The 22,590-nt window shown below is 44.5% G+C and overlaps 1 protein-coding gene across 3 annotated transcripts in view; it reads left to right on the forward strand.

Moving 5' to 3' along the window:
- The first annotated feature begins 539 nt into the window (after positions 1–539).
- Positions 540–22,590, forward strand: part of ntn2 (netrin 2) — a 46,078-nt gene continuing 24,027 nt past the window's right edge. Inside the window, exons 1-3 of one of the 3 annotated variants that reach the window (XM_051939567.1) lie at positions 540–764; positions 3,250–3,393; positions 14,918–16,191. In XM_051939567.1, the coding sequence (XP_051795527.1) occupies positions 15,141–16,191 (1,051 nt within the window). In that variant the 5' untranslated portion in view covers positions 540–764; positions 3,250–3,393; positions 14,918–15,140. Of the gene's footprint in view, positions 765–2,744; positions 3,394–14,917; positions 16,192–22,590 lie in introns of those variants that run through there. The other 2 variants (XM_022220267.2, XM_022220258.2) reach the window with 2 other exon arrangements.

Consider the following 22,590-nt stretch of genomic DNA (forward strand, 5'->3'; position numbering starts at 1 on the left):
CTTTGAACATTTTTTGGTGGAAAAAAGAAATGTTAAAAATGGTTCTTTAAGAACATTCACAAAAAAATCTATCAAAATCCAGCGAAATTTGCTGGATTTTGGTTGATTTTTTGTGAACGTTCTTAAGGAAATTATTAGAAGTTTTACTGATACTTATGTAATCATTTTAGATATTTTCTCGATTTTTTTGGAAGGTTTTTACTCATTTGTTGAAAATATTTACCAGAATTTTCTTGCCAAATCTGGGGGATTTTTTTTTTTTTAAATCTAAGGGAAACTTTTAAGGAATTATTAGAATTTTCTTCCTGAAGGTTTTGCAAAGTTTCAGAAGTTTGGGGAATTTTTTGTCTGAATCTTTGGATTTTTTTCAGACAAGGAAACAATGTTTTTTGGTGCCTGTAAATGAGGACAACAGGAGGGTTAAGTGGAGCTGGAGCAGCCTGAGTGGATGTTACATGGATTAGGCCACTAGAGGGCGTCCTGTCCCCACTGAACACCAGGTGGGGGGGTTCCCCTCTGAACAAGGTAAGCATCCCTCCTTGCGCCCGACAGCAGGGGTGCCAAAAAATGAAGCGAGGAAAAAGCCGGAGGCTGACATTTTCTCCAGGGTGTCCGCCGCAGGGGACCGAGCGCAGAGAACCCGGGGCTTTGAGCAGACGGACCACTGACGCTTGTTTTGCAGACACAATCAGCAGACTGATCCAAGTGCAGCAACTCTAAAAGGACCGAGGAGAGCTCCCCGCTTGAATCCCATCTGACAGCGAGTGAGTGTGTTGCCTGTTGTTGCTCTTGTTTGCTTTCATTCTGTCTTCAGTCCAATCTGTGCCACTTGTAACTGGAGAGATAATCTACCGAGATTAGTGGCTGGATGCTGGAGCGCCTTTTATTTCCACACAAACGCGTCACATTTGGCCCTCTGTGGGAAAAATTGCGTGGACTGTCAGCGTGCAGCTCTCACTAGAGCAGATTTATAGGTGGCAGCAGGATCTTTCAGTTTGTTGTCCTGTTAACGAACTAAACATTTACAGTATTTTGTTCGGCTCCAAGACAGCAAGTTGGACCGAACTTATGAAGGCCTGCTGTGTTTGTTTCAGTTTTCTCTATTTACTGGGCTGCTTTAAACGCAAGCATTTTAATTGAAAACACTCGAAAGCAAGTAATAAATCTGCAACGTTAGTCCCAATCTAGGAGGAATTTGAGGGGAGGAATAAAAACAAACACCAGAGAAACAGTGGAAAAATAAAAATGTGATGAGAACAGTGAAGATTTATTGTTAAACTAATTTAGGGTCCTGCTGAGTTATTTTAGGGTTCATGTGAGAATATCATCAGGAAGGTGAAGAGGAAGAGGATTTGTAATGAAGGATTTAAGAGAAGTAACTGAACAGAGGGAAAGAGGAGCATGAAGAGGAAGTTTGTTGGATGAAAATGCGTAAAACAAAAATCCTGGTGATCTGTGCGCACTGCATGGAGACTCTGCATCGCTCCTTGGTTTAATCAAATGTATTCTATTCTAATGAACCTGGCTCCCCTTTGTGTTTAAATTCATTAAGTGTCAGAGTCGTTTTCATTTTTTCCCCCCTATCTCTTTGTATTCGTTAATTAGTACTGGTTGCAGGTGTGCGCACAGGATTGGGGTTAATGCGTATTATTTTTAATTATCCGGGGGTGTGAATACATGTTTAAACGCTCTTTGTTTGAACGTAATTATTGGAATAAAAGGCACTAAAGCGCAGCTCGGTTACGGGCCGGGCCGAGCCGGAGCCGGGCCATGCCGGGCTGTTCCACCCCAGAGGATGGTACAGTAAAAAGCCCCGCAGGAGGAATGTTGATCAGCTTACAGCGGAGCCAGGAGGTGCTCGGGATTTGATCGGCCGTGATGCTCTAATAGCGAGCCGCCGGTAGGCAGCCTGCACCTGCAATAACACGCAGAGCAACACGCGAGCTGTCGCCTATAAATTAGCAGGAATTATGAAGTGGATTGTGGCCGTCCTCGCGGTTCTGCTGCGCTGCTTTTACACATGTAACGTGTTATTATTCTGCGCGCACTTACAGAATGAATTCGGGTCGTCTGATATGATTGGCTGAGACATTTTCAAACCAAGAAGCACATTAATGGCCCAAACAAAAGTCACCATATACATTCTCTGCGTAGAAATGTCAGTGATAAATGTCGATATTACTCATTTCTTTTGGCCACATCAATAGGTGCTTTATTTCTGGAGTCGCTGTGATCCAGTGACCTCTCCAGTGCGCTTTTACGCACACACTCCCTCTGACAGGCTGCTTAAGATTGCAAACACTCATCATGACAAACCACATGCTCTTTAACCGGCACTAACAGAGGGGTATAAAGCCATATGAACGCACTTAATGAGTTAATGTGATGCTGTCATGGCCGAGGGCGCGGGGCCACATTTCTCTGCCAAAGGGAACCGCTTTTCACTCAAACACACGTACCCAAAATACAACAGCATATCAGTAGTATAATCTAGTTGATCTGACGCTACTTTTATCAATACATATCAATAAAAACGATCAGAACGTGGACATTGTTGGTACTTTTACGCACGGACGTTCGCTAATAAATCCAACATGTGTTGAGCTGTTATTGGGATTAATAAGTTATAACATTCTGCATCTGCCTCTTGTTTCTGTGGGCCCCGGAGCCCCGCTAAGCCTCTACTCTGTTTCAACAGGTTCAACGTTGTGTGCTCATTACGACCTCCATATGGCTGCCTGTGAACACAGCGAGCCATGGAGCAGGCAGCGCAGTAACAATCAGTCCGTAAAGCGGCGGAGGTATTTGTTGTAAAAGTGAGACCAGTTGTGTTGTTGAAAGGGGGGGGGCTTGGAAAAAAGCAGGAGTTTGGTCAAGAGTTGATTTTTTGCGCGTATTTTTGGCTACAGAACTAAATTATACGCATCGCCGAATTGCAGGTAAAATGAAACGCAAGTTAACTAAACACGTCGGGCTTTTTGGAATATTTAGACGTCCCGCTTTTCCTCTCTTTCTCACCCTCGCTCTCTCGCTCTCTCTCTCCCTCTCCAGCGCGCTCTCGTTGTCTTTGCACACATGGTTTGGGAAAATCTGGGTTTGATTTTAATGGGGAGTAGCCTACCCCGGGCTCGCTTTACATATGGATGTACTGGACAGTTTTCAGTTGGTTTGAAGTCCGGGCGCGGATGGGTCCAGTGGTCCTCTCTCATGACTAAGTCGCGTTTCCCCTGTTCCTTTTAATATTTTAAGGAGGCGAATGTGAGAAAGACGAAACACTTTTGGAGAGGACACTTTCTGACGGAAGAGGACCTCCGCGCTAATTGGTGTGGATTTTTCTAAGGGGACGTCTCTTTTATAAAATACAAACCCAGCGACACTGACGACTTGACACGGGTAAGTTTATAATCTGCAGGTCACCATGCCTCTTCATTACGCACGCAGCATGTTCGTGTTTTTTTATGCGGAGCGCAGATTTCAATTTTACGCACCACTTCTCTTCTCAGAGGAGAAGTAAGTGACTCACGGCGCTTGCTGTGACGGGCTGTCCATTACCTGCCATTTATTTTAAATGAAGCCAATGACTGTCATTACCTTATTATAGACCGAGGTCGTGTGACTGTAAGTAGATGTTTGGGCTGCTGAATCACCGGGGCGCTGGATCAGAGCGGCGGACACCACGGGCAGGTGTCAGCCTCCTCGGTTTACACCTGGCCCGTTGGTCGCCAGAACAAAAAAAATATTACAAAAACAGCCTTTGTGTATGACTTAACGCCAGGTACAAGCGATGTTCTGTGAGGAGGCAGTGAGTTTTTGCAGCAGCTTCCTCTTACGTTTCTAATATTTTCCTTTTTCGCTCTGGCTTCCACGTGCATATTGAAACATTTGTGCGCAAAAAAAAAAAAAAAAAATCAGGACGGCTTATTTTTTCTGCTGCTAATGAGCCAAACTATCCAGGAAAAGCACCACTCTTCATTATTAAATGTCAGGACTGATCTCACTGAATTTTACGCAGCAGCTCTGTGGTTTGCGTTAAACTTGATTTGGCACCAAAGCGCATTGTGGGCAAGGTGTGCCAGGAAACAATAGCCCTGACAATCTGAGGAGCTCCACCCTCCCAGGGCTCCTCTACCCTTCTCTCAAGCAGCTACAAGCCTGGAAGCGAAAGCGAGAGTCCCACACTGATTGCTTATCTTAACTGCTTCAATAGACTTAAAGTATGCCCCTATTGCGCACTGAAACAGTGTCAGCCACTTGACCTACTTCTCACTCTCACCGCAAATGACTGGAATTAGTCCATGAAGAAGGCCTCTGAATCCTCACCGGCTCACCAAGGTCAGAAAGAATGTGAATATGTCAAGTTTTAAAACCAAAAGAGGGGTGGAAAGCAGGGATGAAGTGAAGCGCTGTTCATCTGGAGAGCCGCCATCTCCTTCCTGTTTTTGCAAATTAATCATCATTATTTAATTGCATCACACCCTGCTTCCATCAGGAGGAGAGTGAGGGAGGCAGAGCCAGGAGCAGCTGAAGGCACATGATGTGGAAGCTAATCCAAAGCAACATAGTGCAGATTTTATTCACTCCTGGAAGGGTGTGTGTGTGTGTGAGAGAGAGCACTTGTATGTGGTATTTATAAAGCCCAGAGTAAAGGCGGCTGGATGGAGATGGATAAAGCTGCAGTAACATAAGCAGATCGTTTTCTTCTGCCTTGAAAAGCAGGATTCCTCAGGAACTCTTGGCTCCGTCCACCTGAACGAGTAAAGTCAACACTTGCAATATATTTTTCTTCTGTGGCTTCAGCAGTTTGACAGGGCAGAGTAATGCTAGATCTCTCTTTTCTGTCAATCCCCGCTTTCCCCCCTCCTGTTTTTCTAGCGTGTAACATCATCCCCTCCTTGACTCGGGCATTTGTCATTTTGAATAAATGACACAAGCCGATTAAAAAATTAGCTCTGCTCAACCGCAGCCCTGCTGGTGAAGCTATCAGTGAACCTCGGAGATCAGAATGATCACCTTTCAGAATACAGCTGCTTGGCAAGTAGCTGCAATATCAGACTCTGGAACCTAATTACACAGCAAATACAAGAGTGTGCTTGAATGACAGATGCTGGATTTGACACTGTGCAGAAATCTTGCGTTCTTTCCTCACTGGATCATTTCCATGCCCGGCCTTTATAATTAGACCTTTTTCAGATGGATGTGGTGTGACTGAGCGGCCACATTACACACACACTCATCCACCGTCTCCACATTAGAGGTGAGAATGAAGCTCAAGTGCTGTCTCGCTGCTGACTCGAGCGGACGTGTGTTTTCTCTTTTAAGAGACAAATTAGGTGTGTGCTCTCTGTTAAAATACCCATCATTCGACACCCAGGTCGTTCCTCGCTTGGGGAAAGAGGATCCAGGGGCAAGGATTCACGTGCTTTATCTTGCCACTTCCTGCACCCTGCTATGCTTGGATTTGCTAGCCGCACATTTCGTCCAGATGCAGAGTGATACGTGCGTGAGGTCCACATGTGTGTGCCCGCTTAATACGTATCAGTAGGCTTATCTGACTTGGATACACACAGTCACATCAGGAGTGACTGGTGAATATTATTTGTTTGCACAGTTGTTAACACAGCTTCCAGTGTTGGCTAGCAGCTCCATCAGCCCTGCTCATCTCACAGACAGATGGAAAGTGTGTAAGAACAAAAAGCAAAATCAAGCTTCTTCCATAAAGTTGGACAACGTGAGTTAAACCAAAGACAGGGATTTACACTCTGACTTGTGACCTTTAAGCAAAGATCACCCAATGAGATGTGGAGTGAAGAAGGGAGTAGTCTGATGAGTCACCGTCTTTGGCATCCTTTACGCGTCTTCATGTGTGAACGAGGATGTAAACTGCACCTATACCAGCGAGCAACATGTGTTTGTCCGTCAACAACGTGTGCGTTTAAGTGCATGGTACGCAACCTCGCGAGTATTCCAAGCACTTAATAAAATGATTTGTGGTTTTCTTCCCCCTCTGCGAGTTCAAAGCGGGTCCGTGCTTCTTTGGCTGTGGGGAAGAGGTTGCTCTTGTGCAATGGAAAAAAAAAAAAAGAGAGAGAGAGACTGTTTTCCTGTTAGGGGGGCTTTTTTGGGAAAACCGCGACTCTGCCTACCGCAGCCAACCTTCAAAGAGCTTTGAAGGAGCATTCACCTCTTCTTCTTCTCCTTAAATCCTTCCATCCCTCCAAACGAGCTACTTCCCCTCATATCCAGGAACACCTCACCTGGCTCTCGAGCTGTGGTCTGGGATGTGCTCAGGTCCATGGGAAATGTTCAATCAGGAAGGCCTCGATCCGCCCACGCGCCCTGAGAACGGCACTCAGCATCTTTTGCACGTCTTTATTATCTCTGTAAACTGGCTGCATGATGGTTTCTGTCCAGCAACAAACTTTGAGAGCAAATCTGTGGCTCTGCAGGACTGTGGGTGTCATCTCTTTTTCTCAGGCGCATCTTGACAGCACATGTAGGGGAAATATTTCTTGCATTTGAAAACAGATCACAGCTCGACATACGAGGCTATAAATTTTTGGACTTTGGTCCCTTTGCTCCCAAATTTATCTCCCTGTCAGTTAAAAATCTGAGACAAAGTGCAACTTTGCTGTCTTCTCATCCAAGTTCATAGCTATAGTTTTACTTGTAAAACAGTTTGGTAGGACTTAAATCTTGTGGGAGCTTCACGGTTGTTTTAAAACCCTGCTATTATTTGAGTAAATATGTCTTTTGGTTTAGGTTCTGGGTTGTGTTTTACTCAGAATTTTGTAGTTTAGGATAAAGTTTTGTCATTGATTTGGTGATTATATACGCTTTTGTGAAAGAAACATTTGTACATTTTATATGCTTTTGTGTTAAAAAAGCTGAAAACTGAAGGAAAGGTACATAAATATAAACTTCTGTGTGAAAACAAGATTTTTACAGTTCAGTCACCTCATAGTTGTCCTATTTTTTTGTTTGCAAGAGAAGAATTTTGGCTCACATGAAGCATAATCATATTTGCACTTTGTCTCCATTTTCCTCCTTACTTTTGATAAGCGCGGCAGTCAAACAGAAATGTGCAGCAAAGCAGAAAGCACAGCAGTTTGGATGTGTGAAGACAGAGGCGTGCGAAAACACCGCTAGTGCAAAAAACAACAACCTAAAACCACAGGTCATTTTAATTCAACTCGTATGCAGTTTGGCCTGATCCAGTTCTCACAAATTAACCCTGTCTAACCCCGAGTCCGGTGAGTCACGGAGGCCGAAAACTTTCTGCCGGCTCACATCCTCTCCCTTCCCTCAGCCTCGAATTTTCTCACCAGAAACACTGACCTCACCAAACAGTCCATTAACAGAAAAACACACCGCAATTTGTCCTATCAGCATTTTCCCCTCATTTTTTTTGCACTAAAAGTGTACATGTGCCCGAAAACAACGGGCAGCAGCTTTCGCACAACTTCCCGTCCGAGCACTCGAGAACCAGCTCGGCCTCACATCCCACCTTTGCGCTGTCTGTCTCCTCTCATCCTGCTCGGTTCTGGATCGGGTTCTGTTGATTTAAAGAACTGCTGTCAGAGTCGGGGCCAGCCGCGTGGGCTGGGCCACAGAAGCTGCTGCATTCCTCTGCTGGGCGTTCAGGCTTTCTCCCTGCCGTGTCTCTTTCTGTCAGATGGAAAGGTGGAGAATATTCAGTTTTATGATACCCTTCGGATCCCCCCTGATTTGCCTTAAGCCACACAGGCACTTCCAAGAGATGTTTTATTTCAGTCTTATCCCTGCAGCAGATAGAATAGCTCGGATGGAGCAGCTTATGTCGATAGAGCTGATAGTGAACCGTTTGGAGTGTTGGAATTAGAGTAAAGTTAAAAAGCCTGAACATGAAACCTTCCAGAGATGCAGAAACTCTGAGGAGGCATAAGCGGGCTTTAAAAAAAAAAAATTTGTCAGTGATCCCCCTGCTAATGACGCCCTCAGCTGTGAGAGTTGACCCCCTCCTGCCCTCGCCCCTCCCTCCTCCTCCTCCTCAGTCCCTAATGAATGCCAGCGAGGAGCTCAGAGTATCCTTCACCCCCACGTCCACCACACACACACACACACACACACACACACACACACACATACACGCAGACAGTAAGATCCTCGCCATCACCATGGAGACGAGGATCCCCGACATCATCAAGTGGAAATAAAGTCCACCGATACCTGACCCCTGTTACCTCAGTCCTGTCAGTCATGTTGATTCATCTGGACAGGCTTATTTACCTATCAAAAGTCAGTGTGTGTGTGTGTGTGTGTGTGTGTGTGTGTGTGTGTGTGTGCGTAAAGGGATAAGCATGTGATTAGTACTGGACCGAGCAGCTCACTCATCTGTTCAGCGGAAATAATTGGGTCGATAAATCATCAAGCAAAAATCTCAAATACCTGCAAGTTCCACTTTTCAAATACAGAATTTAGTTTCTACTCAATTTTACAGTGATTGTAAATGACAATAAAGTCGAATTAAAAAGTAACATAAGTTGTTTGAGCAAATCACACAGTAAAATTTTGGAAATGAGGTAAACATTTCAGCTAACAAACTATGCCTGGAATATATTTTTTGAAATGATTTAGTTTTTTTTCTACTATTGTGTTTGTATAACTAAACAATCTAAACTTATTTAAGATGCTGATGTTTTTACAGCAAGTTTTTTGGTTTAACTTCTCATTTTATGTATTCTCAGCTGCAAATTAAGCGGGTTCAACTTCAAATGTCTTGTTATGACTAAAAAATACTGTAAAGCTGATGGGACTATTATGCTAGCTCAGCCGTGACCATTTATTTTAGGCTTCAGGAAGGATATATGTACAAAGCCTGAGGTATCTACTTGAAGATTTTAAGGCAGCCGGGTAACTAAACAATTTTGAGTTGAACATGCTTGTTAATTTTTACAGTGTATGCGGACAGAAGGTGGTACTTTTAGACACGTTTCAATTTAGTTTCCAGAAATCCGTGATTGTCATTTGTTTTCTACCAGTTTCTGATATCTTAGAGACAAATTAAGGAATTTTAAAAATTAAACAAAGAAGCATGTGGGAATGAATGAATAGGATAAGTAGGAGCTTATTATTATTTATGTGAATACCATCTGAAACAGCATCAAACCATCTGTGTACAAGAGGATTTCTGACCTTTTAGCTTTCTCATTCACTTCTTTTATATTCATACAATGTGTCTTTCCATAATGATAATAAGATTGGAGGTGGCCCTGTTGTTGGCCTATTAAAAAACCCTCCACGGCTCTGAACAGCCAGTAATAACCCCACCAGGGATTACAGTACGGCAGGCTGCAGGGATAGCAGGGTACCAGTTGGGACCCCAGCTTGCTGTCATCTGAGACAGGCAACCCAGAAGACCTCCATTCACTGGCAGTGTGAGTGTGGCCACCACGCCAGGCCTCCAGAGCAGCGTGAAAGGCTCCCACTTGGGATACAAAGTGGCTCAGCTGTCCCTCTGCTATCCTCACCTCCCCTGGCGCCCTCCTCTACACCCAAGCCAAATAAAGCCTCTCAGCGACTTCTGTTTTCCTAATCTGTGAACTCTGACAGAAGCGCCCACGCTTGAAAGAGAGACAACTCAACATGGGATGATCTCCCGGTGACAGGGGGAAGCTGAAAAAACGTTCCCTGGAATGTCTCCGCTGAAACCACCAGACCACCCTGTCGTCTTCCTGTTCCTCTCTTTCTTTCTCTCTCTCCGTCTTCCTGCCTCTCTGTGTTGCTCCCTTTATTCCTCACCCACCTCTTTCTAATCTAATTTCCTTTCCTTATTCCCCTCCATTATCTAACTTCTCTAATTGGCTTGTCACTGGTTGATTAAAACCACTGAATCCGTTCCAACTGCAAAATGGCCTGAGTTGTGGCGAAGCACAACTTCCTACGCGGGGGGCGTCCGCTCTGAAAGCCTAATATTTTTTTTTTGTTCTTTCACATGCTGTGCCCATATTACTAATGAGCAAATTATTTAACAGTGCAGCAGCTTAGCCACCGGGGATCGTAGCATGTTAGTCCCAATACATTTTCCTTGCCATTAATCCACAGAGGAATGTTGTGGTGACAAATTGGCTGAGCAGTTTGTATTTGTCACTGCAGTCCAAGCAGCCATTCACTTGGAAATTGGCTCTGCTGGTGCTTACCAGAAGGTGGTGAGCTAGTGAGCTGGATCAAATCCAACTTTAAAGTCAAAATCCATGATCAAAATGTAAACAGAAGGGTAGCCAGCATCAGAAACGCAGTTGGAAACCAGTATTAATTCTATATTGACAGGCACATCTTTGTATACATTGATTAAATCTAAACTTATTAGAAGAATTGTGTTACATTTGTGGAAGATACTTATTCACTTCCGACAGCATTCGGGTCTGTATTGTAAAAATTGGCGACAATACGCTTAGTTTAGAAGCTAGAAACTAGGGGTCGACTAGTATATGTCTTTAGAGTCAATACCAATAACTATTTATTAGTAATCAAAGAGACCAATAAGTGATGTTTGCATTTATTTATTTTTTATTTTATGTGTGTGTTTTTTTAACAGGGAACTTTTTAACAATGCCAGTCAACTGAGTCAGCAGTAAAAAAATAATTCTTGTATGTCTTTTCTAAAAACATTTTCCTTCTGGTAAACAGGATGTAGAATTTAGTTAGTCATCCAACGTGACATTTTGCAACATTTGGATAGAAACGGGCGAGCTGGTTACCTGTTTTCAGTTTTTGTGCTAAGCTACTGGTCGATGATGATGATAGCTTCTTATTTATTTTACTAACAGTGGTACTGATCTTCTTCATGCACTATGTATAAAAAGTGGACTGCAAATGCAAAAATGACTTAAATCTGTATTTTTTCTAATGGCCAGAAGAGGGCGGCTCTCAAAAGAAGTTAGATTGTATAGAAGTATATGAGATAATTACCAAAATCCTCACTTGATCTATTACTTCAGAAAAAAATTTTCCTTGCGAGTTTATGGTCTCAAATGCCAGTTTTAAGTCTTTAGGGTGGGGCTACCTGCTGTTAAGCTCTTGTTCAAAGGGAATCGATAGACATGTCGGGTTTCTCTCTACAGTATAATATTGGAAGGTGTTGACCTTGTTGTAGCTGTGTTTCCACACTGTTTTTGATGTGCTGAATCAGAAACAGTTAATGAAAATGGCAACAAAAAAGAAAGAAAAAAGTTTCTATGCTCATTTGTGATGATTTTTGATTTGAAGTCCCAACACTGTGAGCCCTAAACTTATATGTCTGATCAACGGCTTTCCACTGCTTTTGCTGTTTTTGCCTCCAGAAAACATGGCTAAAACCAGCTGGCATCAAGGAATAATTACAAGAAGTCCCTCCCTTTATCTGTCACAGATACACAAAGTGTTGTTTCTTTCTTGTTGTTCTTCAAGGTTTTTCAGTGTCTCACAAATGCTGGATTTCTTACTAGCTTCTTCTACGCTACACTTTACACGACACTGCTGAGTTTATTCAAAGCAGCTAATGGACTGATGCACAATTTTCATTCGTTCTTTTTTTCATTTTTTGCGACAAGCCAAACGGAGACTTTAAATTTGCTTGACAATTGCATGGAAACATGGCTTATGTGAAGTGCCCTGAGAGAACTTATGTTGTGAATCGGCTCCGTATGAATAAAATTGAATTGAAGAGTCGTGATTTATAAAGCGATACCATATGGGTGTGCATAGTGTCCTCGAGTTCCTAGTTAGATTCACTACAGTTGTCACGTTGCATTTCAAAAAACTAGGATTACAACAGCTAAAACAGATTCAAAACAGTAGTCCACAAACCAATGGGTGACAGTAGGGTGGCTATGTCTATCTGTTACATGAAGTCTGTGATCTTCTCATTTAACTCAAGAAGGCATACTCCCCAGACTGTCAAAATATAGCTTCAAGGGTCTCTGAAACAACAACAAAAAATTGTTTAGGCTACATCCATTATGGAGACTAATTGGATTTCTGAAAAGTTCTAACCTCACCTGGACAGTTTCCTGACACTAACCCAACATTTGATTGTGGTTTCCATTGTCTTCTGCAGAAAGACAGAGACATTGCCCTGCAGTTGTTGCTACTTCAACCACATTTAATGAAAGACAATTTCTTCCCCCACTGAAGGGAACTTGTGGCTTGTTAAACACACCGTCAATGCTGAAAGCGGAGAATTTTTTTGCTGAAACAGATTTTTTGCGTTTTAAAAGGTCAGTCGACTACACCTCAGTGCTGACATCCTGGCAGAGCAAACAGACACTGAAAGATTTTGTGGAACTGGCTTGCATTTTGCAGATTTTTATAGTGATATGGAATAAAGTTCATAATGCGGACCAGATTTCTTGCCACGGCGTAGCGTTGTTGGATCATCTCGGAGAGCTGTTAACACTTTGCCTCAAGGCTAGCATCCATTTCAGAGGGCGGATTGAATGGAATTAAACAGCCATGTCACTGTTCTCTCTCTGTTTAACCTACACGCTCATCTGCCAGACGCGCCTGACAGCACCAGACCCTGGAAGAGTCTCCCAGCAGGCCCGGCAGCACATGGACCACTCCATATTTAGTCATCCAGAAGTCCAGACACACACCAATGCAGTCCTCCACCTTAATCTGTCTCCCTTCCACTTCGCCCTCCATTGCTCCTTCTCTCATTTTTTATATCTTCCCTCGCTCGCTCCCTCCATCTCTGTCACTTTCTCTCTCTCTCCTACTGCTCCCATTCATCTCTGTCCTCGCTTGCCCTCCCTCGAGTCATTTCTGCTTTATCACTGTCGTGCCCCTCGCTGTTTCTCCCCTCCTCATGTGTCCCTTTTTTCAATCTTACCAACCCAAAATCTTCTTTTTTCCTGTTTGTCCTCCTTTTCTAGTCTCTCGTGTCTGTCAATTGTTTTCCAGAGTTTTTAAAAAAATAAACTTTTTCAAACTTCTTCTTACTCCCTCAACAACACGTCCATCAAATCTGAGTTATTCCCTCTTCCTTCCTTCACCTGTCATAATTTCTACCCCTTGTTCCAGATCCTCTCTCACCCTTCCTTCTTCTTCCTCTCTCGGAGCCTCCCCGCGGTCTATTTTCTCGGATGAACATGCTGCTGATGGAAGCCGGGCCTGGATGCTAATGAGTTGCTAATTCTATCAGCCGTCTCTCTCCATGCCCTCCCCAGCGGGTGTCAGGACCGCCAGCTTTACCGTGGCCGGTCTTTTGATGGAGTGCTCTGGCTGATGAACTCCCGCCTGCGTGCCCACTTTAACCTCCTCGTCCTCATACACATGTCATTGATCACTGTCCCGAGCGGTCCTGGCGAGGCCTCTCACTTCAGTCACTTACGAGCAGACTTATCCCTGCAATCCACTGTGGATGTTACAACAGAATTTTTTGTGTGTAATGTTTTCATGCTCAGGTTTTTAAGTCCTCCAGAAGATTGCGTTGGCTACTTAAGAGCTTTCCATTGTCCAAAAAACGCATGCTGAACATGCATTTTTACAATTATGTGTAGTCAGTCAACGATTTCTAGGACTGACGAGGAAGCACCAGTTCCTGCTCTGTATAATTCCCTCACACTTTCTTCCTTTAACATCCAATCTACGCTTGAGAAAAGGCCAAATGGCCGGGTTTAAGCACTTGAGCACAGAAGAGTGGTCCCTATTTACCAGGCCACTTGGCTCCTTTTTTTTTTCCCAAGGGGTGCGAGCTTTGGATCCCTTACACAAGAAAAGAAGAAAACTTTTGTTTTTTCCACTCGCCTTAAATCCGTCTGTCTGCCTTCCCCACTTGACTGAAGTGGATACAGAGGCAGCCTTTTGTTCTACCAAGATGAAGAGGGATGCTGTAGTATAAGAGGCAGTGTGAGGGGCAGGAGGAGGTGGGTGTGATTCATTGTAATTTAATAAATACCTCGCACAGAGGACTGGGGTGCCTTCTCAACCCCTCAGCTGTCTGTTTTGAAATGGGGCTCTTCTAGATTTGACACCCAGGGAAGTAAAAAAAAAAAAAAAAAAAAAGGGGATTAAGGGGAAGGAAAAGCCTCCAGCCATATACATCTCTTTCTCTGTCTCTTTCTTTGCTCCGAGGCTTTTTCTCTCTATGCCCCTCGATCTTTCTCTCTTTGAGACTGGGAGGCCTCTCGTCTGGCTGTGAGCATATGAATGATGCCATCCAGGTACCTATCTTGACCCAGAGATTTAGAAAAGGCTTGAATGGAGTCTCATAGCCTCAGTTCTTCTAATGTGGAGTATAATCCTCAAATAGCTATCACTTTTGGAGAATTTTCTGGTTCAGTGGATGAGCACAATGCCGCCTTCTCCGGGGTCAGCACTGTGTGACAATAGCATTGAAACGGTTGATTTCCTGTAAAATTCCTTCAATAATCAGCAAGGGCACGGGACTACAGCCATGTCCTCGTATATAAAGCAGTTTCCTTCTTTCAGGTCCTATTCGTCTAGCAGCGGTTTGACCGGGGTCACACATGGTCCACTGCTTTGCAGCAGCACCAGGGATTATGGGGTGACTTCTGCCATGCTGCTCAAGCATGACCAGAAGGCTTGGCCAGTTTTGACCTGAATAGAAGTACTGAATGAGACGCCGGCATTAAAATTCAGGATGCAGTTACTCGCAGCCACTAATGTCTCTCTTTAAATGGTCACATCCTTTCTCCTGGGCCCCTCATCTAACTGTCTGATCCTGTCAGAGGCTTTTAGTCAATGAAAACATTCACTCCTAATTGTACAGTACAAAGGATCTTACTTAATATCCTTTATAAGGGCAAATATAATTCGATTTTTATGATGCACAACTTTGTTTTTACACAGTAGTCCAGTGTCGCTTTCCATTTTATATCCTAATATGGTAAAATATGTCTATGACACTGACCTTTCTGTTTATTTCTCTCTCTTACAGGAAAGACTCTCGTCAGCCTGAAGTGAAGGGTCACTGAGCTCAGACATTCTCCTTCCACTGACTCACAACTATACACACATAGGGGACAGTCACACAGACAGACACTTTTGTTCAACACATACACACTCACTTCACACACACACACAGACTCTTGGGTTCACACACAAAGCCTCATCCTTGCATAAGCGCAGACACACATTCAAACACAGGCCCTTTGAGCAGGATGAGGGAACCTTGGAGGTGCCTGCTGGGCCTGTGCCTCCTGGCAGTCTCGGCCTCCACCCACAGCGCCACAAACCCCTTCGCAGGACAGCAGACCCCTCCAGATCCTTGCTACGATGACGCAGGCGCAGCCCGCCGCTGTATCCCCGAGTTTATCAACGCTGCCTTCGGCAAAGAGGTGATGGTGTCTAGTGTCTGTGGTCGGCCTCCGTCTCGTTCCTGCAGCGTGGTGGAGCGCAGTGACGAGCGGCCTTCTGTACGTACATGTCAAATCTGTGATGCAGCCGACCCTCGCCGTGCCCATCCTGCCTCCTACCTCACCGACCTCAACTCAGCTCACAACCTCACCTGCTGGCAGTCGGAGAACCTGAACACCTCTCCGCACAACGTGACTCTCACCCTTTCACTGGGCAAAAAGTTTGAGATCACCTACGTCAGCCTGCAGTTCTGCTCACCACGACCTGAGTCCCTGGCCATATACAAGAGCATGGACTACGGCAAAACCTGGATGCCCTACCAGTTCTACTCCTCACAGTGCCGGCGTATGTACAACCGGCCCAACAAAGCAACCATTACCAAGCAGAACGAGCAGGAAGCTCTTTGCACAGATGGCCACACTGACCTCTACCCGCTTTCTGGAGGACTCATTGCTTTCAGCACTCTGGACGGACGGCCCTCTGGTAAAGACTTTGACAACAGCCCCGTCCTGCAGGACTGGGTCACCGTCACCGACATCCGCGTGGTCTTCAGCCGACCCCAGCTGCCCCGGGAGCTGGGCCTGGGGGCTGGAAGCAACAGCGGAGGGAGGGACGACGACCCCATGGCAGTGACATCCACACTGCCAACTTATTTCTATGCAGTGGGAGACTTCCAGGTGGGTGGGAGGTGTAAATGCAATGGTCATGCTTCACGCTGCCTGAAAGACAAGGAGGGCAAACTGGTGTGTGACTGCAAACACAACACAGAAGGACCTGAATGTGACCGCTGCAAGCCCTTCCACTATGACCGACCGTGGCAGCGGGCCAATGCTCGTGAGGCCAATGAGTGTCTGCGTAAGTCTTTCCCTCTGTCATTTTTATGTGCTTTTAAACATGTTTTAGTTTGTCTTTTGTATAAAGATACACACAGACATTTCTTAGAACTTAGATTTAGGAGAATACTTTGTGTGAGAGGTGAACTAATACGACTGCTCTGTGATTTCCAGTCCAAAATGCTCAAGAACGGGAAAAAATAGCACCCTATTTATGTAGATAAAAATAGAATTCTACATGTTTTTTTCTCCTGTAACTTCAGCAGCTACCATAAAGCACGCTAAAGCAATACAAAAAACACTTCCTTTGTTTCTTTTTAAGTACATACTCATAAGGAAATGGGATTAGGACAGAAGTTTGTATATTGTTGCAAAGAAAAATCAGTGCAGTCGTCATATATCTGGTACAAATATCCCATTCTAAGCTGTGTGCCTTAGTTGAGTGGATGAAAATAAGTATGTTACTTGTTGGGCCTTTTCATGGCTTGACCTCTTCGCCACCCATTTTCAGGATATGTAAAGTCATTCCAGCTAACTGAATTTATGCACATGCACACCGAGAAAGAGGGTTTTAACAGGCAGGAAGACCTGTGTTTGACTGTCATAAGTGTAATTAACAGTGTTGCCAGAACATACCGGAAGGGTTTGTGTTTACACAGGTGAAGAGTTGTGGTAGCATGCAGTGATTTAGCTGGCAACTTTGGCAACGCCTCTCAAAACACAAGCAGCATATGTTCCCTTCATTTCTCATCAGCCCCTTGCATTTACCGTTCCTCTGCGGGGACACGCTGCTACTGCTCGCTACGAAAGTCATGTTTTCTGGACTCGTCTATGAAAAAATGCTCTTTTTGCACAAGCAAGTCTAAACAGTGGATGACAACAGCTCCAGTCATTGGCACGCAGCTCCAGCGAAGTCATCCAAGAATGTTTTTTGGCAATGTCTACCTTTACCTCAAGACATGCTCAGTAAAAAGTCATCCAGACGTGCTCTGAAAGCTCGCCAAGAAAAATTATAGCAATTTCTGTGGCAATTTTTGTTAATGTAAACGGATTACTTTTATATTGGATTAAGCTGTTCAACGATAACATGTTTTGGATGTGATATTTAGCGCATAGATCAATTTTATGGCTGTGCAAGGGTTTAAGATACATGCTTAGTAATGTGTGTTCAGCAGGATTCATTGTCTAATCTGTGGATGTTTCTTTGGTGGTCGGTTTTACAGCATTACTCCGTTAGTATAAATAGACATAGGTGGAACTTAATTCAGGTCAATTGTGCTTGTCATAAAAATTTGTTAGCGTAGGAAAATAAAACCATATTAGAAACCGCTGTCCCCATTTTAACCTTTCCCCATAATGAAATAAAATTACAGCCAGGAAGAAAAAAGCAGGAGTAGAACATTGAAAAACAGTGTATATTTTTCTAACATGTTGTAATTGCCCAGTGAGCTGGCCTGAGATCATATTTAGCATCGAACAGTGCCAGATCTGTTTAAATGGGACAGCGAGTGACAGAGCCAGAGGGGCAAGGCCATTTTAACATCAGACCGGCCAACAAATCCATTCTTCCCTTGTTCTGAAACCTCCCATGCCAGCTCTACCTTACTTTGGCTTCTCATGTGTCCTTGACACCCTCACTTACTCAGTTCACAGATGCAGGCAAACACACACACACACACACACACACACACACACATACACCTAGCCCCTTCTATAACAATATCCTGTCAATCCCTCAGTGTTTTCCCCCTCATACTTTTGCACACGCCCTCTTTCAAATGTCCTGTAGCTGTTGCTGAAGTGTTACACCCGCTTCCCGTAGATCTCTTCTCTGTGGGATTGATATGTCACTTCTATCCAGCATTTTTGGACTAAACAGCCCGGCTGCTCGGGCCAACTGTGATGACCTAATCCCAGTGCTGATACAGGGCAGTTAAAGCCCTTTGCTAGTTGCACGCTATACCTGATCACACATCCGGACATGCCAAAAAAGTCGGTCCCAGTTGTCTGTAATTTCATGTTCCAAAAGCCTCTTTACAGCTTATTCCAGTAGAAACGGCTTCCAGAATGTCTTTAAAGTAGCAGCAGAACCTTTAAAAAAGCCTCTCTAATGTGTGTTAAAGCTCATTTTTTAAAATGCACCCGCCCCTTGTTGATTTCTCGGCTTGTTTTTCTTTCTGATGCGGTGCACAAACGGGGGGCTGAAGCGCGCTAACCCCGAGGCATGCCACTGTGTAGGTATTTAGACTGGGAAAGTGTGTAAGAGTGGCAAGTTTCAGAGCCGAGGGGGTCCCTTAGGTGTCACGAGAGCCTTCACGAGGTCCTGGGGGTGTTTGGGTTGGAGGGGAGAGTCTGAGAGGTCACGATCCTTTGTGCAGTGGTGACAGAGTTAAGTTGACTGGGACATGGTTTGTGGGTAATGAGGAATTCAGAGTTGGCAGATGGAGAGGCCACATCAATGGCTGTTTCACACCACACCGCTGAGTCCGTCAATCCCTGAGAAATGATGTGCCTTGTACCTGATTTTACCACTTTGAGTATTTTTGTTAAGCTGGTTTTAAGGATTTTGCAAGGTTCTGCTCTGCTTAAACTTAAACCTCCGCCCTGCACAACAAGAGCATTGTCTCTAACAGGCCCGATTGATTATTCTTGGGTTTTTGCTAAATGATTGACATGCCCCGCACCAAGATTACTGTCTGTGCTCTTGGCAAGCACTCACACTCTTCCAGACACAAGCCATGCACACACACGCCCATCTGCCGCCTCCTCCTCTATGAATCCTGCCTCAAGACACTGGTTTACAAATCCCCGCTGTAGTAGTTGGAGAGGGCAGCCTCGTAAAGGAGTGTGTCTGTTTGCATTGAGGGAGACACGATGGAAAAAGCTGTGATTTATCCGCCCAGAGTTTGAGCCACAAGACAGAATGAGGAAACAGATGGATAAGAGCTATTTGGTTACTGGTTGTGATGGAGTATTGGCTTTTCTGTTGGCATTGCTGATGTCGTAATGTAAATACTTTGTGTTGACTTAAAAATGTGAGACACTATATCATGCCATAATAGAGACTGCCAGAGTCACTGTATAAGATGAAGAGGCCTCTTGTGGAGTCACCGACAAGGTGACATCCTGAGTAGATGATAATTTATGGTGTTGTAGTAGCTCTCTGCTCTTGGCCCGGTCTGCAGCCATCTTGGCCCTGTTTGGCTGCGGCACCAAGCTGTTCTATTCTCCAGCCCTTCCTCTCTCTCATTTGTACTCAACCTGCAGGAAGTCCAGAGTACTGTTCTGAGGCACTACGAGCCCCAGGGCCAGACACCATCCATCCCTAATGGGGCAGCCCAAGCCAGGTCTGCTCCCACTGTTGCACCAGGCACACTGGTATGCATTCACAGCATTAAATACCGAGGTCATGTGAAGAGTGTTTGAGCTGCCAGAAATGCAGGTGATCTGTGGTTGGTAGCAGAGCCGGGTGTTCCTATTCCTCCCTCTGCTGCAGCGTTTGGGTGTGGTGTTGAATATTTTGAATGGGAAATTTGACATATTGAGCCCAGTGGGAAATGAGCGATATGGGTACTCTGTTTTTGCACAAGAGGGGGAGTTTCCTTTGAAATTAAATCAATCAGTCAAACAACTATTCACGGTAGACACTCATTATACATCAGACCATGTCAGCACCTGAAGGAAATCCCACAAATTAGTTATTACCTCCGCAAAAAGTTATTACCTGTTATATAATCAATGCCATTAGATCATGTCTGCCGCGCTAATGAAACAGCGGTTGCATGAAAATGAGAGTTTTACAGCGGAAGGACGGAAGGAAGGAAGGAAGGAGAAACAGAACAGACAGATTTTGAAGCCGTGTCACAAACCCACTCAAATATTTTGAGCAGGCTTGTTGCTTTTGGTGGGCTCGGCCGCCGTTTTTTGGAAACTATTAGCTAGAATTAAGGGGACATTGACAGATGGGTTTCTTGCGGAGAGCAGTGCGATCCAGCAGCAGCGTTTTTGAATGCATGTGTCAGAGCGGCCAGGAACACATGCTCAGAAACATGGCTCAGATGTAACTCTCAGATCTGTACTGAGATGGAAACTCTGAAGACCACAGAAGCACAAACTCTCCTGTTTTATATCTCTCTTTTTCTCTCTCTCTCTCTTCATTTTCTTTGCTGACAAGGGGCAGATGGTTATTCGATGCTGATTAGAATTTCAAAATAGGCCTCCATCCTCTCAGAGCGTTTGATTTTCCGCCCTCCACATCTTCTAGCAAGGGCAATCAGAGGTCAGACCCACAATCCGGTCTTAAAGCAGATTCATCAAGACACTTTTCAGGCCTGGTGATTGAGAAATGACCTCATTCTTAAACGCACATGAAACCATGGCACAATTTGCGAGGTTGCATGATTTGGATAAGCAGGTTTTTTAGTTTCTCAAAGGAGCAGGGTTTCATGTGCTTTTGTTCTTGCAACATCGCCGTGTTTGTTCTTAAGGAAAACAAAGTTAACCTCATCAGAGATTGTTAGAGTCTGGGGAATTTGGTCGTGCAGCACTCGGCATCCCTACATTGGCCAACGTGGTGAGCTGAATTTTTGATATCTGTCCCTAGAGGGCATCATGATGTGATGCTAATACAAGATTGAAAAAGCCAAAGCTGCCTTGATAATACCGCTTGTATGTGTCATGTCGCTACTTTCACTAAAGACCCTCCCACCACCGCTGCCTGCCCCCGGAGGCTAACAGGGAACCGACACTTCAATTACTTACAGCGTGACTCTCAAATGAGCTGGAGATGTTTGTGTGTGTGTGTGTAGAAGGGGGTTGCTGGGTGAAAAAGTGATTTTGAAAAAGAAACCCCCTGTGCTTTCAAATAATTACACACCCGCAGATTGCTGTTCTAAAATCATGCCTCTGGGGTAGTTAGACAAGAGCTATAGTTCAAAAAATAGAAGGTGTACGAGTTTTGCTAGGTGGGAACAAGACAGCAGGATTTGGTCAATTTGACTGGTTTGTGTTGTAGCTTTGCTCTTTGCTTTTAGTCCCTTTTTGTCAGTATTGTAACCTTGGTCCTTGGCCAACCCACAAGGGATTGATGCATTTCTCTGTCTACGAAGCCACCCATAAAGGCTTTCTGGCAAGAATGGAACATAGTGAAACAAACGTTAAGGACAGCAAAGTGTCAAATAACAGCGTTAATGTCAGCTGGGTCAAAACACTGGATCCTCTGCTGCTGCCTGAGGCCAAGTGTGTGTGTATGTGTGTGTGTTTGCATCTTGGTGCATTTGTCTGAGAGCCACATGTAATCTAGTAGTCCGATGTAGCATTTCATCTCAGTGCCAAAGCAAACTGGTGGAGCTGCAGTGTGTGCCCACCCTGCTCTCTCGGGTCCACATAGACTCTCTCCCACAGATGGTAGCAATCACCTCCTGAGGTGCCCGTCACCGCCGGCGCTCTCTTCCTCTATGTCCTTGTGTAACTGACTCTTGTCAAAGATTAACTCTTTGCCTGTGCGTTTTTCTTGCCTGCTCTTTCTAGGTCTACTTATTTTGAAATTTTATTTTTTGCTGAAATCAGCCCTTTTCCCTCCTGTTATTGAATTCTTTGTGTTTTGGTAACAGATTGCCTCTTTTTATGCTGTTGCAAACCTCTGTGCTCCCATGCTTGAGAAAATATGTGGTTTTTGGCCGCCGGCCGGTACCGCTGGTGGCAGCAAGATTCACAGGCTGCTAAGAGAAAATATGTTTGTCTTGTTTCTCAACTATGACTGCACGACAGTCACTCAGCTTTCTGAACAGATGTTTTATCTGTCTGCGGTTGACACAGGCTGTCTGTGGATCAGCTGATGTAATTGTGTTTGAAATCATGTTTATTTTCTGCTGTAAATTCTTGCATAGGAATTAGAAGTTGCCTGTTAGAGGACGTGAAAAGAAAAGTCTACGGTGCAGCAGGATATTGTCAGACAAGATGAGAGCATATGACTTTGTTGATGCATTTAAGTAAAACTCTGTCAATTTGCCTATTTTTAAGGACCTGTGCTGCTTTTCAATCTGATGAGTAAACACCAACTTTGCTCTTCAAAGCGCTTTAAAAGCTTCAGCTATTAATGGGGTAAGAGCTGCAGTTCTTTGCCATTTCTACTGTCATTTCTGGCCGTGGTAGTGAGTTTACACAGTATGTTCCATCTGTCACTTTCTATTTCGAAACCAGTCCAGGCATCTCCTGCATTCAGCAGAGTGTACCCAGTGGTTGCATATGCCAAAGCAAAAGTAAAAACTGTTACCTTGTCTTTCACTGATTCTCCGTGATAATATGATTGCACAACATCCTTTGCAGGATATCGCCTATGGAAAAAAGAGCAAGTGATACAGACAGACAGGGGAGGAGAAGGCAGGACAGAGATAACAATGTTTAGATGTGGGGAAGTGAA

Source organism: Acanthochromis polyacanthus, chromosome 19 (assembly GCF_021347895.1).
Source record: "Acanthochromis polyacanthus isolate Apoly-LR-REF ecotype Palm Island chromosome 19, KAUST_Apoly_ChrSc, whole genome shotgun sequence".
In the NCBI taxonomy this organism is placed as follows: Eukaryota; Metazoa; Chordata; class Actinopteri; family Pomacentridae; genus Acanthochromis; species Acanthochromis polyacanthus.